This window comes from Vidua chalybeata, chromosome 1, assembly GCF_026979565.1.
Source record: "Vidua chalybeata isolate OUT-0048 chromosome 1, bVidCha1 merged haplotype, whole genome shotgun sequence".
Classification (NCBI taxonomy): domain Eukaryota; kingdom Metazoa; phylum Chordata; class Aves; order Passeriformes; family Viduidae; genus Vidua; species Vidua chalybeata.
Genome location: NC_071530.1, coordinates 30271859 through 30291288, shown reverse-complemented (window position 1 = coordinate 30291288; position 19430 = coordinate 30271859). Strand labels below are relative to the sequence as shown.

At 38.1% G+C, this 19430-nt stretch overlaps 1 protein-coding gene across 4 annotated transcripts in view; it reads right to left on the bottom strand.

Moving 5' to 3' along the window:
- HDAC9 (histone deacetylase 9) overlaps window positions 1-19430 on the bottom strand; it is a 269880-nt gene that overhangs the window by 210984 nt on the left and 39466 nt on the right. Inside the window, exons 3-6 of one of the 4 annotated variants that reach the window (XM_053944734.1) lie at window positions 10280-10521; window positions 9215-9365; window positions 7001-7127; window positions 4946-5067 (exon numbers count right to left, since the gene is read on the bottom strand). In XM_053944734.1, coding sequence (XP_053800709.1) covers window positions 4946-5067; window positions 7001-7127; window positions 9215-9365; window positions 10280-10521 — 642 coding nt within the window. The remainder of the gene's footprint in view (window positions 1-4945; window positions 5068-7000; window positions 7128-9214; window positions 9366-10279; window positions 10522-19430) is intronic. The other 3 variants (XM_053944744.1, XM_053944753.1, XM_053944761.1) reach the window with 3 other exon arrangements.

Genomic DNA, 19430 nt, shown 5'->3' with positions numbered 1-19430 from the left:
CCTTGGAGCTGCTGGCTCCCCAGGCCTGGACACTGGTTTGGCCAGCTCATTATGTGAATCCAGAAGCTTTGCCTCCGATTCACTCTGCAAGTGGAAGATTTTTCTCTTTCTAAAACTTCCTGCTACTAATTACATGCTCTGAAGTTATTGATACTGAATTTGGGAAGGCTGAAAACATTTGGTGACTAGTGGGAAGAGGACTCAAGATCAGGGTATCTTTCCTCCTTTTCACTGTGATAAGTACTGTTTTCTTCTGGGCATATTACCTAGTCCAAATTTGTCGAGATGGTTCACCAACCCAGGAGAACAAGGACTCTGGAGAGGCAGGAATGCTTAGCATCCCTGGAAAATGGGATAAAATTAGGAGAATCATATGTTTGTCTCATTTCCTTGGTTCAATAAACAAAGTGCCTCTCCCATTTATTGTTCTCACTCATAAATTCAGAGAAAAATAGCACTTCTCTGAACTGGACTTCCTCATTTTGGCAGACATGGTAATTGAGGGTTTGGGATACTCTAAGCCTTTTTTTTTAAATTAAAACCAAAAGAAATCCAGCTTTTTCATATACTGTTACATCACAAAAGAGTGTTTTCCTAGAAAATGCAAACAGAAATAAAATTTGGTGGCACAAAAGGGGGAAGGAGAAAAACCTTCACACACAAAATGTTTTTCTTCTGATTTTCAACTGCTCCAGTAAATTACTGAGTCACTAAGTGCACAAAGAAGTGTAAGGAAATATTCTAATTAATTACTTTTCTTAAAAAATTACGTCTGCTGAGTTCTCATTCAGGAATCTTTCATTCTCATTTACACAAGAGCTACACTGTTATTCTACTGCCTAATCAGGTTAACTTAATATGTTTTTTACAGAGTGATCTTCATGACTGTGCAGGACAGCCTTCTTCCTCTCTTTCATCACAATATTAAACAATCCTTCATCTCCTCTTTTTTCCTGTATGGAATTACACAACTTCTCCCATCCAAGGAAGAACCTCGTACTATTTGTTATTAAAAAAAAACCTATGCTATGTTTCCATTGAGTATGCTTCCAATTTTTGGAAAGTGAGCTACAAACATTTTCTCAAATTGTTACATTGTGAAAGCTCTTCAGATCCCTAAGTTCAATGCAAGTCGTAAGCATACCACTCCATCTGCAAAGAAAGATTCAACTGGCACAAAACCAAAATAAATAGAAATACTGATTCCCATTCTTCCATGATTGTGCTAAACTTGGGAAAGAAAAACCAGTTCATACTTGATATGATGATGTCCACAGGAATTTCTTCCAATAAAAACCAAAACACAAAACAAAATGCAGAAATTCCACCTACAGCAACATTTTTAAAAAGTATACAGCTTCGGCCAGAGAGATAACCCTTGTTGGAACTTACTGACTTTTGCTGGTTTACATCAACACTCGCATACAAAAAATGAAATTTTAAAGATTGGAGAAAATGCAAATGTTAGGGCCTTTTGCCAGAATTTCTACATTTTAAAAAGGTAAAAGAAAAAATATAAAAAAAAGAATTATTTGAAAAGCTCTTCCACCTTACTAAATCTATGTTGATTATCATGTTTTGTATCCTCATACAGAGGATAATATTTTCTTGGACAGATAGTCACAGAATAGAGGAGCTCAACAAGCAAAAGTTCCCTGTTATTATGATCAGATTTTCAAAAGTACATGGCTCCCATCAGAGCTCTTAAAACAGTCAGTATGAATTTCAAAAGTGTTCAGTAATAGGGAGGTATTTTCAAACCCCTCTGGGTAATTTAGATGCATTAGTCTCATTGAAAGTTAATGATCCATGTGCTGCTCAGGCTTTTGGGTGCTTTGCAGAAAACATGTTACAACTGGTAACCATGGTGCAAGTTTTGGGGATTTTGAAAATTTGATCTTATGCTGTTTACACCAAATTCTGCTCATAGCTACAGATGTGTAGCTTCTCATGGTTGTATTTATCTATCCAGTGAAGCAATAGCTCCCCTTGCTCTGTTCTTTTCAAAGTCTGTCAACACCAAGCATCTGAATGCAGCTGTGAAAAGAGTTGCATATCCTGGCCTCTAGCCCCTAGGACAGTCCCAATCCTCCATGCAGCTAAACTTTCTGAAGCCCACTGCTGACAACTTCTGCTGCATCTTGTACAGAAAGGAACAATCCACATGGCTGAGACTTGTTGAGTAACCACAGTCACTGCACTAGGATGTTAACTCTAGTACCTAAATACTGACAGAGCAAGACTCTTTCCCTATTTATCTAAGTATTCTATCATTCTAGATACTAGAAGAGTAAAAGCTGCAGAAAATGTTTTCCTTTGTACTGTTCTTTCAGAATTAATTTTAGAAGATTAAAAAAAAGATGCCACTTCAGGACTAATTAAGCAAAGATTAAATGGATTACTGAACAAGAAAGTAAGCAAGCAAAATTCATGATTTACAATGCCTGCGTGACACTTGGCATTCCCTTAGCACTGAAAAATACATTAGGATGTCAGGGAAGAGTCATTCAGCTTTGTATCCCATTAAAACTGATCTCAGAGTACCTGATTCAATCAGAATTATCTTACATTTTAACAAAATTGGAGAAGAGAAAGATACCTCTGTATCTTATATTATAAAGATTTTTTTTTAAAAAAGCAACCTAAAAAGAAAAACAAAGCTTTAATTAAAAGTCACAACAGGTATTCCTTTCTTAAGGCTGAAAGGAATGTGGGGTCTGCTTTCATATGAATTGCTGACTTCACGCAGGTTCAGCACCATAGAGGGTTTGCCAGGAGCCAGTGGCAATAAGCACTCTTAGCCTAAAGGGAAGGAAAAGAGGTTCACCCCTCATGGCAAAGGTCAGATTTCTGCAGGCTTACAGCCTGTCCATACACATGAGTGTTCGTGGGACATCTTTGTCTAGTGAAGTCCCGTGAGGATGACACAGGCTCCACAATGTCCCCTCTGCCTGGAGGATGGCCCTGTAGCCACCCAGATCAGTTTAGGGTCATTTGACTTGTGTCAGTTTGGTTCCTGTTGCTCTTACACTCAACCTGATGAACAATCATTAAAAACTTTGTGGGGATGTTGCTAAGACTGGAATTAAACATCTCTAGCACACAGAAAGACTGGATATGTAAACAGGATATTAGCATTTGCTATTTTCACGGATATGGAGAGATATCAAATATCCTCTGTTGGTAACATACAACATGCTGTACACTTCATTTATATTTGCTTATCAGAATCACTATGTCAATGTCATAGAAACGTTTATATTAATGATTATATTAGTATTTGTCTATTTGTTCTGTAGATATCTTTTCAGAGAGTCATCATGTTCTTTGTTCAGTTTTGGAACTGATGCACTGCATGCCCAAATATTTGGAATAACATATAGAAAACATCTGGATTTAATTATATTATAGTCCTCTTATGCAGACAATGGGAATTGAATTAAGGAATATTTTGAAACCCCCACAGAGATATAAAAGTATTAGCAGCTGCACGAGAACTTTACTGTTACAAAGTTTGAAAATGTTTTGTTTTACAGATCAACAGGCTGACACATCATAAATATCAATCATAACGTTTAAGATACATAAACATGGAAGAAAAATTAAAGCTTGCATTTCAAATACATGTAGATGAATCTGCAGCATTTCGAAGATATAGGATGTATCCTTTTGTTCAAAAAATGAAAATGTATAGTCTATTGGCATAGAAAATATATGTTGTACAGTGGTACTAAGCAGAGAATCACATAAGGGTTTATTATGTTGAACAGCCTGAACAAGATTTTATAGAATCTTGTTATATTGCCACCATATTGTACAAAGAGTAATTCAGCTAGAGTAAATTAGCATTTTGCTTTTCATGCTTCCATTCCTTTGAAAATATTTGGGGATATAATATGAGCTTAGAGAGTCTGCCCCAAAGTATTAGATACAGGCTGGCTTTTCTCTCTGAATATCTTCTGGTTCCAAATGCCACTTCTTTTCAAGTCAGTTTTGCAGTTAGTTTTCAATCTCCCAGTGGCAAAATCGCATTCAAAGGCTGTTAGCACAGTAGGGGGTCAGACTTTCTCTCTGAACGTAACTATATCACTCAACAGCAGACTCATGCAATAAGCTATCAAATGTTTTCTTTTCCTTTTTCCCCCCTCCTCTGAGTGTCTCCCTGCATTCCTGGATACCAGTCACTGCACCAAGGTCCTGAGGCAACAGCCACATGGACTCCACCGCCATCCTAGCTTTCTTTATGGTGCAGAAAAAGCTAAGTCTACAGTTCACCTGCTGTCAAGATAATATATTCAATTGTTAGATCTTCTAAAATATTCTAAACCTTCAAAAGAACATTTTTTATGTGTCAGAAAACATGCAAAATGAACACAGCACAATGCTGATAATGGCAAGGTCACAGGTTCGATCCCTATATGGGCTATTCACTGAAGTGTGGGACTCCATAATCCTTCTGGGTCTGCTGCAACTCAGAATATTCTGTGATATGCATACAAACTCTGACAATCAATGACAAAAAAATATAATATTAATCCATTTTCTCCTCTTTCCATAATTTCCCCTTAAAATGCCCTGAAAAACATTGCCTAAAAGCAGAATACCACCTGAAGGTAGATACTTTATCTACCAAGCAGGGCAGAGAGAGTTCTTAAAGCCAGAAGAAAGGCAAAGAAAATAAAGATCCATGAAATTATGGTCTGTTTAGAAATAAAATTTATCAGAACTGAAGCCTGCACTATCTGTCAGCACTGGGAAACACCAACTCTTGGTACCATGTGGCCAGGCTGACCTTGGAAATATGCAGTCTGGATCTTTGAACTTGCTCATAGTATCCTCTTGGACTTGTGGAATATGATATATGCCTTGGTGATGGACAGCCTGGTTAAAATAAAGGGTGGGAGAATTGCTGGGCAAGGGGCTCGAATAAATGACGCTAACTCACCCGTTTTACGAAGTGGAAAATCATCCTTAGCATCCTGTGCTCCTGGTAAAGTATATTTGTATGGTGGCGAGGCCCCACTCAGGGGTGGAGAGCTTTGATCCAGTGAGGTATGGTGGGCAGCCCTGCAGCAGGCACAGAGGTCACAAATTAGCTGTCACTGAGGTGACCAGCAGTAACTATCTACACATGTTGTACACGTCTCAGCTGTGTTTATGTTCTTGTTCGTATAAGTGTGCACAAACCACAGGCTCATGTAACCAATTTCACTCTTACAGTAAGCTATGGAACTCCTTGGGATTCCCAAAAACATATTTTTTGCACTCATTACAGAAGTCACATAGGATAAGGTTCATGTTGATCTACAGAGAGGGTCTGTCTCCAGTTTGGGGAATTGACCATTTCAGGTGGTTGCTTTTTAATATGAATCAGCTGATACACAGCAAAAGCCACTTAAGGCTTGTTTATCACGTACAAATAGATGTATATTGATCAAGCCTTCTCCATCAAAATGTGGGAGATTTTCAGGGAAGGAGGGCTTGTCTAAAATAACCAGAAATATTGACTTATTATCTCTTGGATACCCCCCTCCCCCAGATTTTTTAGTGGACAAGGTAAATGAAACCTTGACTTTAAGTTCAATTTGTAAATTTTGTGACCACACCACTCTGCAGCACATAGCACTCATGTCAGCAGAGAAGCTTCAAGCTGAAGAGTGTTTTCTGACAACTTCTGGATGAAAGAAATATTGTGGGCAGAGATTTCTGAAAAACCATGTCGAAATTGCATCATATGGCTCAGAAACAGGGGTTGGGTTTTTTGTTTTTTTAGGGGGGAGGGGGGGAGGATTGGTTGATTTTTTTATCTCAAGAGGGAGAGAGGGAAAGGAGAAAAACTTTCAAACTTTGTGTTTAGCTAAAAATCATTTTATTTGGCCTTTTAGAGACTCTGCTTGTCCTTTCAACACAGTGTGATTAATCAATATGTCTCTGTCATGAGAGGAAATACTTTCTGTAGTGTAGCAGAAGGCATCCTCTGCAGAGCTCCTCATACTCAGTCATCTGAAAAGTCCAGAGATCTTACATATTCAAGAGACTTTTACACATTATTTGGAAGGAAAAAAAAAATTAATTACTGTATCTCCACCAAACACAACGTAACTATATATTAAATCATTTTACCAAAATGCTCTGGTTAGCTCAGAATGCAAACTCCAAGGGCCAACTTTCAGCAACCCTTTTTAAAAAGAATAAGTAAAAGATGGAAATCTAATGTACCATATGCATTTCTGCTTGTCCTATTGAAGGTCAATGTGAGCATGACATTGAAGTCTTTCAGAAACGCAAACAGAGTTAATTTTGTTGGATTCATTTACGTGGGGAATAAAAACTGCCAAACTGTAAACTCTTAACATGTGAACAGACCGTTTGAAGGACTCAACAAAATCACTTGCTTCCATGGTCTAAGCAGATGCTCGTCAAGGCCAAGTTATCATAAGAATATACAGTCCGGATGCTAAAATCCGTGAGTCAGAAAAGTTAAATGACCACTGTCTTTCTCAAAGACAGTGAATTACTAACAAAGTGAACTACTAACAAAGACCTTGTGAATTACTAACACCATTCAAGCAACTTCACTGGAAGCAAAGCAGCATTTCTTCAAAAGGAAATGTTTTGTGATTGATTCAAAATCCAAGTAAGACAAACACAAAGTTGTTCTAACTGCAAAAAATTAAGATTCATGGAAAAATGACAGGTATAGTTGTAAAATTTGTGATCTCAACAGCTATGGATGCCACAGATGAACCAGCTGAAATAAAAACAATTATACAGATTTTTTGAGAGGGTCTTGTTCTGTATAGTTCTCATCTCACCACTAAATACTGAATACTCCTCAGTTCAAACAGAAATATAACACTTAAGGCTTTTCACTAATCTTTGGGTTGAACTGCTGCCTTGCTCTGGAGGCAGACTCTCAACACCTCTGCTGGAAAAGCATTCTGCCAAATTTTAACTGATACCTCAACAAGACAAGGAAGCAGCTTAATACTGAACATACGTGTACCAGAGCTTGGGGTGACGGCTCATGGAATGATTCTTCCCATTTGCTGGAGAGTCTTTTGTAGCTGATTTACTTAACAGGAACTCTTGAAGTTTCTGCTTTACTTCTGTACTGGCCACTGCCCCTAAGAAACACAGAGTTAAATGCATTTACTTTACTTTTCTTTACTTCAGAAAAATTACATTTTTAAAGACAACAAATCCCAAAACAGACTCTATGCCTTATTGCTGGAAGTTTTGCAAACTATAAACTAACTATTGGTGGAAAAAGTCAAAATGAGATAACATTTGGATTAAATGCTCGTCTGTGGAAGCCTGAAGCTGGCTATGACCCAAAAATCCAGTGAAGTCATAAGGAATATTTCAACAGTAGATGGGGCCATTTATCCAGGGCCAGATGTATCTAAAGAATTTAAATTATTTCCTGATAGTCTCCAACAATCTGAATACAAAACCAACAATAGAATTAAAAAGACAGTAACAAAAGGTCAGTTTGAGTTTTTAGTAATGAATGTTTTTTCTTTTAATAAAGTAATAGTAGTAACACAGCAAAATTGTCCTCTGAACACTGTCTTGGTAATAAGCAGAGCACTGCAGAAAGAGCCAGCAGTGAGGCTTTTAATTGGAGCCCCTTAAGAGCCTCTACGTGCGAAGTCTGGAAGATAGGAGACACTGCATTCTGACCTCTCTTGGTGGCTAGCTCAAGAGAGAACAAAATGTAGAGCATATCATTGTAAGGTTAAACTGCCAATTCAAGCTTGCAGCATGGGACATGCTTCTTTATTCACAGCCAAAATAATGTTCATTGAGGAAAAAAAGTATGAAAACAAAAAATCATTTGGTCTTCCATAATCAGTGACAAAAAAAGGGATGAAACCTCATTTCTTTCAAAGGTGCAACACTAAGGCACATTTGATACTCTAAGTGTTTGGTTACCCAACCCTGACACACCACAACTGAGATGCTGAGCATGTCCCATGTGACCCATTGCCCACAAAACACCTCTACTACCGCTCTGCTTCATACCCCAACTCCTCTGCCCACACCTCCCTTCCCTCCTCATTAAAAAGATCATCACCACCAACAAACTCTGGGGCTGGGCCTGGAGGGGTCACAAGCTGCTTGGCTGGCTGTTACATCCCGAACAGCCACCCAGCAAGCTCAAACTGAGAAGGGAACCATTGAGGTCACATCTCTGCTCGTCCTCTGGCAGGAGCACTAATAAAGCCTAACTGTTCATATGGAGGCTGATTTTTTTTATACTACTCAGAGGAACCTTTTGTTCCTGCAGTTTCCACACCCTCACATTTCTAGGTCAATAAGATGGAAATTTCTTAGTGGGCTCATTGTTCTTCAAAAAACTAGAAGCACCATGGACACCTTAATTTCTAAAGCCTACAACATGGTACACCTACAGCTGTTGAAGTGATATCTTTTTCCAGCCAAGGAAAAAAAGCTCTTTTCTGCTTCAGTCTTCGTAAGTTAATTCTTGTGCTCATTTAGTAAGGCAAGTAACAGTATTTGTTTGTGGCAGCTTCATTTTGAAAATGTTCTCACTGTACTTCAACCCAATTTTCAAACTGACATCACTAAAGAGAATTATTTGTATCTGTCTCCCTCTAGTGAGCACCAAATCCTAACAAACCTTTTTTAGCTATTTTCTTTATAGCTATATATAAACTACAAGTAACTCTTGGTTATGCCTCATGAAATGTCATCAAGAACAAATACAAGACAGTTTGAAAAGTCCTAGCAAAATATTTAGAAGTTTCATCCTAAGATATTCTTAAATATTTCCATTTATTTTCAGTCTTGAAACAATGCTCAGCAGCTAATTTAATTTTTTGCCGTTTTGTAGTGCTTTCTGTATTGAGAAATAAGCTCTTCAGAAAGTTCTTGTGTGAAGCTTTACGCTTTCAATTTTCCTAATTTTTTAATGCAAAGAGCTTGACTCTTGAGATGCATATCTACAAGTCTGTCAAACTGTGCTTTCCTGCAGTCTTCCAAGTCTGCACACAAACCAGAAATGTATTTCTGTGGGTGCAGTAGGTGGCCCTGCCCTTCTCAAAGCACAGTCTTGACTTCTCGACCCGTGTATTTCACACAGGACTAGGCTTCCTTCAGGTTCCTGTTCATAGTTCATTTTGGCTGGGAAAATGCAAAGGGGAATAGATTCATTTCTTATTAGGATTCATGGTACATTGGCTCTTACTTTCTCTTCCTCTTTCTTTGCCTCGGAGGGGAGGAAGCTGTTGCTCCCTGCGATGCCTCTCCAGTTCCTGCTCTTGTCTTTGCTGCTCCAGTTTCTGCTCTTTTTCAAGGAGTTCTTGCTGTTGTTTAATGGCTAGTAGTTCCTGTTGTAACTTGCACAGAACAAAAATACATGAGAAAGTGCAGTTTGCAATATTTTCTAGGTCAGTCCAGATTAAAACAACCCCCTTGAGTAACTGAGGATCAGTGCTTGCTTTTATGCTTACTCTTCTTTTCATCTTTTAACTGACTTTTAAGTGGCATAGTGCATTACTGGCTATCACCAAATTGAACTCTAGTGTCAGGGCCTGCTGCTCTGGTTTCACTTCTTTCTCTTTTGGCAAAGATGCCTGGAAAGTTCACATTGTTCTTTGCCTGTGCATCACCCAATTCTGGTTGCTGTGCTCTGCTGCATTTGTCAGCTCTGTCAAGTGGAAGTTTAGCACAGCAGCACAATGGCAAGTAGATAAGAGGGGAAAAATGAAATGAAAGGCAAGATCATAAATTCCCAGTCAAAATCCATTATAGTAATCCTGCCATAGTGCATACAACCCCATAAATCCTTTTCTTTTTGTATTATATGAGGCAGCTCAGAGAAGAGTGAAAACACAACACTATCAGGGTCTGCCTCCATTTTACAAATGCAAATATTATGCACTTGCCTATCAATTTGATTTGTGGTCTCAAACAGTAGCCCAAAAAAGCAGTCTTTTAATATACTGAAAACAGTATATACCAAAAAAACAGCCATATTGGAGTTCAGCTGAAAATCCAGGTGGTAAAACAGGTACTTCAATCTTTTGTGGATGTGGTGACTTCATGAGCTCAATGATTCTTACAGTATTGCCTTGGCAGAGCAAGTCGCTGCCAGCAGTTTTGCTTTAAAAGGCCTTTATCGCCCCAGTACAGAGAAAAGAGCACTCAAACACCATCTCTCAGTCACAGCAAACCTTTCAGGCATGTTCCCTTTCTGTGTCTGCTTAAGACTTTGCAGATAAAGCAAGGGATAAATGAAAAATGTTGCTACCTTAATGTGCTCCTGGAGCTGGGCCTGATGCTGGCGCGTCAGGTTTTCATGCTGCTTCTGGAACTCTGCAATGAGCAGTTGTTTCTGAATCTGCTGCTGCTGCTGGATCAGGAGCAGCTCCTGCTGTAGCTGCTTTTCACGCATAATCGGGTCCACCATGGGAACCATCATCCTGAGATCCGTTCGCAAGTCTAATGGTGAGATCGGCTCCAGGCCCACGGGAACCTCTGACTTCACATCCACTGTGGGAAGAAAACAACAAAACACAGACATATTAAACATAACAGGAGAAGGAGAATAGAGAGCATTCCTGCTGGGAAAAAGACTCATTTCACTCAAAGATTGTTTCAATGCGCAGACCTTTCAAAACATTTAATGCAATCTATGCTGCATGCAATCTTCAGCACCTCTTTTCCATTCTCTGCAAAAATACGCCCAGATTAATATTCTGCTAAACAGATTATCACACAACCCAGGTTTTAAAACAAAGCCATAACCCAGTGGAGCAATACTTAGTGAAAATCTCCTAGGCACTATTGATGCTACACAATAAATACTCAGGACACTTCCTCAGCATTAGATGAAGGCCTTGCAGTTCCCACCGCTCTGCAAGAGATTTTGCAAAGCTAGTATGTGCATTTTTCTGAGGATACTGTTACACATTAAAAGCTACTCAGTGCTACATGGTTACTGCATATAAATACACCTGGCAAACACAGAGGAGTAGCATATAACATGGGGAAATAATTTGACACACAAAATGAGAAGTTTTAATGCAGCTTTTGGGAAAGTGACCACCATGCATAGCACACTATATAGGGCCTGTAAGAAAACTAATTTCTTCAATTTGTTGTAGCGATGTTATAAATTCTTAATCTAGCATTAAAGTATTTTCTATATCCTAATTTAAATCAAAGGGACTAAAAGGCAGCAGAACATTTGTTCACTTCCACTACAATACTTGTAAAGCTCTGGTTTTCACATCAAGTGAAGACAGTGAGTGTAACTTTATCTATTTCAAAAGAACAAAAGACTAACAAGCAGCATATCTACAAGAGGAAAATATATGGCAGCTGAAGGTCTCTGCTAAAGCTGAGCAATTTTGATTCCATCCACAAGAGGACAGTGAAATACAAACACATTCACTTCAGTTCCTATTCCTCTGCTATCTTCATTGGAAAATGAGATTATTAACTGAAAATAAACATGCTGTCAGAAATTACTCGGGAACAAGATTTTAAGCATATTTTCTCCTTTTTCTCTGCTGCAGCTGTATTTGTTTCCAAGGAGAGAACCAAAACAAAACAGAAATATTCCAGTAAGCAGAGGCAGCAAAATTGAAGCAGTATAAGTTGAAACTGCAGCAAATATAGAGGACTGAATTCTAACTATATGATCATTAGTAAAAGATTTTATAAAAATAAGAGAAAAGGCATCAAACCTTTTCTACTGATCACACTTGTTTTATTCTCAAAATTCTGAAAACATACACTTTTCTGGACCTTTTAAAAAAAATTTAAAAATTCTAATAACTGTGATTGTAAACCTCACAGCATAATTTGGCACCTTAACCCACTATCCCAACAGAATAACTGTGTCTAAGTGCTTACTTTTGTTCTGAGACTAATCACTAAATTATAAAAAATCACCTTTAACATACAAAAACTACTCTTGATTATAAATAATTGCCACCGACCAAGAGAAACGGACAAGCAAACCCCCAGCCTTTCATCCCATTTATTCAGCAGCAATCCACATTCCATTTGTCTAGACTAAATATAGCTGCGTTTATACAAGAAATCAATAGTGCTTGCAGAGAGCAGAGCAAAGACATGAATATTTCATCAAACCCAGAGAGAAATAGCAATCAGCAAACTGACAGCAAACCGTGTAGGCTGACTGGCCCGCCAGATAAGTCTCCTGTGCTTGGACAATGGCTCACTGCCTGCAAGTCACAATCTTATCATCAGCACTCTTCTATTTTTAACATTAATTGCATTGTAAGTGACAAAGGTTTATCATGTTTAAAGGGGAGAGATGGATTTTCTTACATCTTCTGTGACAGGATAATAAGCCTTACTAGGAGCAGTAACTAGAGCTCAGCAAACCCTGCAGGGTCTGGTTCACAATAGTGTTTGCAAACTGAGCCCTGCAGGGTTTGGTTCACAACAGTGTTTGCAAACTGAACCCTGCAGCTTATTTTGCAGATACTCGCTGAAAATCAACCTCTACAGGTCTGCGCGGTGATTCAGGCTGATTATACTTTCCATCTTGGACCAGCATCGTATTTCTTCATTTTCAGAGAATGTAGCATGAGGGGAGGCCTTCAGATTTTTTTTTTAACAATGGAAATTTCCTTTCACTATTAGTAAAATCTGCAACTGAAACCAGGCTCAGTTTGGTAAGCTACACATTTTCTAGAATTTTCACACACTCAAATAATAAATCTAGCACTGGAATATCTATTTTATCAAGTTGATCTTAACTTCATTCCTTAATGTGGGAGAAAACAAATATTAGGGTAGTTCTAGACTTGAATCCATAGAAATCAATACGTAATATTTAATATAATTTCAGTGCCATTGATAACTGACAAATAAAGACAAGCATTTATTTCCTGTCATAAATATTGCTAACAGTAAGGTTACCACCAAGACTTCTAATAACTGCTAACATAGTAAATATTAACTTTTAGGGGTAATTACTGTCTTAAAACTGAACTAAGTAATAGTCAACTTCATCAATGAAATTATTCTAAACAAGTAACTGTAAGATCACCAATCAAACTGAATCGTTTGCTAATGTCTGTTTCTCAGTCATAATGCCACAGGCCTTTTACTTGTTACTAGCTGACAAGTCAGACACAAAGCAGTTCTGTGGATCTACGTCAGTGTGAGAAATGTGTAATGGAGCAGAGAATCAAAATCAGCATCTTTAAAAGCTTTGACTTTTAGCTGAAGCATCTTCCCTCCACCACCACGCCATTGCAATTTTAAGTCTCTGGGGAGCAAAGGTGATGCAGAATGTTTACTCTCATTGGGGCTTTTTATGTTTTTTTAAGCCCCTCTACATGAATATATATATATATATATATATATATATATATATATATATATATATATATATACATATTCTACAGGTAAAAAATTAATGTCCTAATCAGTGCCCTCAACTTCAAACATCATGAGGAGCAGTGGGATGCCCAATCTAAGCAGCAGGATTCATAAAAATATTAGACAAAGAAGGAAAGGGATTGACAATGAAAGCAAATATTAATCAAAGTTTGATAAAGGCTAACTTCATTTATTCCTCAGGATTTTCATATCACCAATGGAGTAAAGCTGTAGCAGGCATGGTTCAGACCCTGTCCTCACTCTCTCCACTGCAGTCCACAGCAGATCCTTCTCAATAGCTCTGCCAACTGCATAGCAAGCCTGGGATTCCTCTCTAAGGTTAAATAAAGACAAACTCTCTGAGCTCATGTCAGCTGTGATGAATACAACAGTAGAGTGCAGAATATTAACTAAAAACGTTACTGAAAGCTCAGTGATTCCAGGAAATATGCCAAAATTTGAGTAGAAAAATATTTAATTTTCAGTTACAACACATTGCAAAAGGCATATGTATTTATTTTTCCTATAAATACTAAATTGCCTTTATCTTTAAACATAACAACAAAAATAGTCTTAGAAGAGTGTCCATATCAATTATACTCCATAAATGGCACTTCCCACAGGGCTTTTGAAATTCTGTGGAAAGAAAATAAGACACTTGAAAAATGGCATGCTTGTTGAGTGATTTAGATGCTTGAAGCATGTGTAAGAAGAGGTAAAGGAGCTTGGTTTAACCCTCAGGCTTTGCATTTTGAAAGCATTCCTTACAATGGGAACACTGAACAACTGTTAAGTCTTCCACTAAGAGATGGCATTTAAATCTCTGTTTCTGGTGACCGGTTTCAATTCCTGGTGTATTAGGAACACAAGTCTTTCAAATCACAAATGCTAAAGGAAAACATCAAAAAATAAAGCAGCCCACTTTCTTACCACCATCTCCCAAGACGGGTAATCTTCTTTTTTTTTGTCGGCAGTTACCTTTCTTGGCAAACATTTCTGCCACCTTTAAATCCAGGAACTGAAACAAGGAATGCTGCCATCAGCTGAACAGTTGTCATTCCTGATTTGAGATGCGATCAAGAAGAATTCTAGTAGACTTGCTTATAGACCATCTTGTCTAGTACATTTATGATTCTTACATAAGAGGAACGGTGTGGACTGCAGGGATCCAAGTTACCCTTTTCCCAAAGGAATGTCTCAGTTACACTGTTGGGCTGGGACAGTAAAAAAGGCTGGAAATAGGACCAGGGTATAAAGCTGGTGAGCCTCCTTCTCCTGCCTTGGTTTTTCAAGGCAGACTTATACAGTAGAAGCAGATAAGGTTTATAAAGTAAATGAGGAGGACTACAGAAGTTGGAACACTAAAATAAAACTACATCTGATAAAAGACAGATGACAAGTTTCTCCAACCAGCGGTATCTGGTAATAAAAACATATTCCTGAAAACACACAAAAATCTAGAAGGACCCAAGAAAAATCTAGAAGAACCAGTGTGAAGAGAAATTGCCTCACCTTACCCCAGACAGCATCTTGGTGAAGTATTACAAAGAAAAGAGAATGAGAGTTTATACCAGTGCTACTCTCTTGAAGTCTGCTCTATAAAAAAGAGCCCAAAGTTATTATTAACTTGTACAGTACTTTTCATAGTTTTCATATGCTTTTCATAAAATGAAAAAAAAAAAAAAAAAAAAAAGAATAATTTTGCACATTTTAGTGTAAAGGAAACTGGCTCCATTTGGCCTCTTCATATGAAGGAAGTAAAAACACTTTTTGCAGAATTAGCCATCAGTCAGTCATGACATAATCAGAGCACTAAGGAATTTATAAAAAAGAGCCCTAAATGTTGAGAAGAGTGGAAGATTCACCCCTCACCAATAAAGATAATACTTTAAATTTACTCTACAATTTAAACCTAGAATTTCTTTAACCAGATTTATGTGCCAACTCATTCAGGACTTGAAAAGCACTCATACATGAAAAGCTATAACAGTGTCTTTGAAACAGATTGAAAAAAAAATCTTTGAAAAGACTGAAAAGATTAAATACTATAGGAGGCTGAAAGTTTCAGGAATAGGGAACAGAGGGTAAGAGGGAAATTTTGGCAGGCATGTGAGCCACAAAGTAACTGGCAGGAGATGGGACAGAGAAGGACTAGCCAGGCAATAAGACACGAGCAGAGGATGAAACACAGGAAAAGGAGTTAAATTTCTGCTCTGAGAAGCTGCATTAGAGGGACCCTGCTCACTCTGTAATCTAAGAGCAGCCCTGGCACTGTGATAAGGTGGCAGTGAGGCCACAGTGTAAATAAGGAGCTAACACAGGAGCGATCTGTCTGTGGTAAGGATGCTGGGAAATTAAGCGAGCGAAGTGGTTTTGAATAGCCATGACTAAAGAGGACTGAGACTGGCATGAAAACTGCCACTGAACAGCAATTGTTCAGTGTTTAAGAGTGCAGAAAATGTCCTAATCTGGAGCCTGTTCCCTGGAGGACAGGTGGCTGGCAGCTTCCTGGGGGAAGCAGTGCCACAGCAAGACCTCCGTGGCAGACAGCAGGAGCAAGAAGCTGAAATGTTAAGAATAACTAGTGACATCAGAAGTACAAGTCAGATGATCAATAAACTGTGAAAGGTTAGGTTACCTCCCATGGGATGCTTTTATCATTTCAGCTCTGGTAGCTAAAGTCTTGTACCTCAATTCTCAGCTGGCATAATCTGTCATTCCTCTGTTACCTTCAATACAGGCAAAGCTCCTTTATGCCACCTGAGAAGCTAGATGCAGAGCCTCTCTCAAGAGAACAGGGATGAAAGAAGACAGCCTTCAGAGCATCTCATTTTAGCATGAGGACAAAAGCATCCAGATTTAGGATGACGCTTACAGAACTTTTTTGCAACATATAAAATCAGCACTTTCTCCACTCTCTCAATTACGCTGGAGAGTGCATCAAACTGAAAAAAGTGTCACCTAGATTTCACTGAATGTTATTAAATATTTTGATTCATTATATATCCTCAATCTTACACTGGATTTTGGTTGTCATGGGCAAGGAAAGCAGAAAAACTGCAAATGAAAATGGAAAATTTCTTTCAAAGGTAGCACAATCACTTTTTTTGGCAGTCAAGTACTCAACTGCATTTTGCAGTTTTAAAACTTTCTCACTTGGAAAAAAAATTCAAGAAATTAACTCTTTTTCTGTATTTTCCAGAGTTATTTTCTTGGATTATCTTTCAAGAGTCTGTAATTATTTTAAAATGTACTATCACTGAATCAGAAGTATGAGTGAACTGTCAAACTTGATGAGGCACTCAATTCAGTTTATAGTATTAAGGAGAAGTGTAATAAATTAAACTAGAAAAGTATTCCCCTTTGTTCAGAAAAAAGGAATTTTATCATGATTATACCTTTTTCCTATTTCTTTTAAGTGTTTGCATACATGTCATAATGAGAAGTAAAATAAATGCAAACAGCGATCTGGGCTTTGATTTACCATACTCTTATTTCCCCAGGGCCTGGAAAGGAAGCTCAAACAACCACAAACTTCTAAAATATCAGTGAGAGGCCTTGAAATACCAACACTGAAGTTACAGTTAGCTGGCTTTTGTAAAAAATCAAAGACTTTTTTATATTGATTTACTAAAATCAGATTCCTTCTCTCCAAATAGGCTTTTGAATCAAACACTCGTAAGAAGCAGAAACATAAATGCCATCTAACTTGTTATCTCCAGAAAGCTTTTAAATGTTAGTGTTTGCTGTTTCTTCTATACTGAACACATGAGTGAAAGTTCCACTTATGAACCTGACAGAGTTCATGCAAATATCAGGCCAATCACTTCTGTCACAGGAATAAAGGCAAATGCACCCAGTAAATCACATCAGAACGTGAAACACGTTTAAACTCAAACCTGGGATGATCTGTTATCAAGGAATCCAAGCTGAGCTATATTTGGGGTTCTGAGTTACTTTATTTATATTTCACCTAGAAGAACCCTTACATACACGTTTCTCCACACCCATCAGCACACAAGCATATCTTCACTTTCCAGCATAAGCCTTTTTGATATAAGGAACATTAATACCCTACATTCTAGATACTACGGCTACAGGCAAGATAAAAGCAGGGCAAAGATAAATGCACATATAGTTAAAATGTAGAATTTCTATGTAACTTTATTCTCAGTTCCAAAATCTATGATATACTGATAATTCCATTAGATAATGATAACAAATCAGTGTTAGTTATGGCATCAGGTTAACCAGTTAGACACTAATGTGCCCTCTGCATGATATCCATGCACAAAAAAAATGTCAGGGAAGAATGTAAAACAGCATTCTTTTGACTGTGGATCTTCTGTGCAAAAATCAGTACTACTGCTAGTGAGAACCCTGTGAAGATGCCAACTCAGGTTCAGTTTGGCAGAACCACTTACGGGTTAAAGAACTATGTAGGCACAATGTCTCCAAGTCAGCAAGTACCAGCTTATCAGTATCTTCCAGTCACTTCAATATAAACTTAAAATTAACTATTTAAATTGAAAACATGTGTGACATAACTGTGTCTGTGCACTTGCATATATACATAATTCTTGCATCATATCCTGAAATACTACAAAAAATCATGGAGCAGACGCAATACAAAAGGTTCCTCTCACCTCTGCTTTTAAAACACTTATAATGATTGATGCCACAACCACACGAGAAAGGCAGCATGTTTTCAATTGTATCAGTATCATTCCACATAAAAAGACAGTGTACAAGTGCCCCAGGTTGCCAGGGATGACTGAAAAGGGCACCATGGAGGGTTCTAGAGACCTGCAGTCTTTGCCTCATCACTGAGTCAGAGGCAATATGAGGGTGCTAAAAAGGGTAGCAAATACATCCAGAACTTAGGATTTCACTTACTTTTCTTTCATCTCTTCTCCACCCGTGAATGCTGCAGGCACATTTGTGACATTGTTGAGTTTGCACTTGCTGAATAATTCACAGCAGTGGGGCTACCACTATTCTAATCTCAAGGTGATGACAGAGAGAGAGGAGAGGGGGAAAAAGCTCTTCCTTGAAGTGAGGGTATTAAAACAGCTACCATTTGGCCATGGCAGCAGGTATGTCCTGAAGTATCATAGGACAGCATGCTCCAAGAAAATAAGACAGTGGGTGGAGGTTTGCTGAACAAGTATCCCCAAATAGCATTGCTATTTCAGGGGTGTGACAGCCAGTGCTCCAAACAAAACCCTTGGAAGGCAAGATGTAGGGCAAATCTTTCAAGGAACTGTTGGCAACTTTGTTTTTTTTAGGAAAAAAAGATGACTGACCCCAAAAATGCACTGAAAACAGTACCTTCCAGTTCCTTTTGTTGTTGTTGTTGTTGTGGAAGTATGTGCTCCCCAAAACACTACAATAATTAGGGATTTGGTTTTTCTCCTTTTTATTGCATAGAAAAATCTAACATTTACACATGTAACTTCTTAGGTCACCTATCTTAACCTATTATACCAGGAAATCAAGAAAGACCTTATGTTATTCCAGTGTTTCTTATAAATATTTATGAAACATCCTGATCTTGGACAAGCATTGGGCTAAAAATTATGTTGATCCTAAGCACAGAAACAGGGAGGACTGAACAGAAACCTCCCCCAGAGGAGGGGAAAAATCCAACAGGAGGATATTAATGCCTTTTAAAGAATCTTTCTAATGAGCTAGTAAATGCCATGCAGTTGGAAAGTGGCAAGACAATATTACTTACAGTGCTAGCTCAGAAATAAAGTTCTTATGTATTCTATGCAGAATTAACAGTTGCAGATATTTATTAGCAAAGATGCATCTGTTTGTATTACACATTTTTTCCTATTCTGCTTCCCTTTGGACCACATTGCCTTGAGCTGCAGCACGCTCAGGGGACTCTGCTCACATAAAACACCAAGTATATTTGCACAGGGATTGAAATAAAATGAATAGATAACACTAAATTGCTGGCTTGCTGTTGTTCAGAAGCTGGGTTACTGATACGTAGCAGCAGAAGAATTGACACCATGCATAGAGAAAAC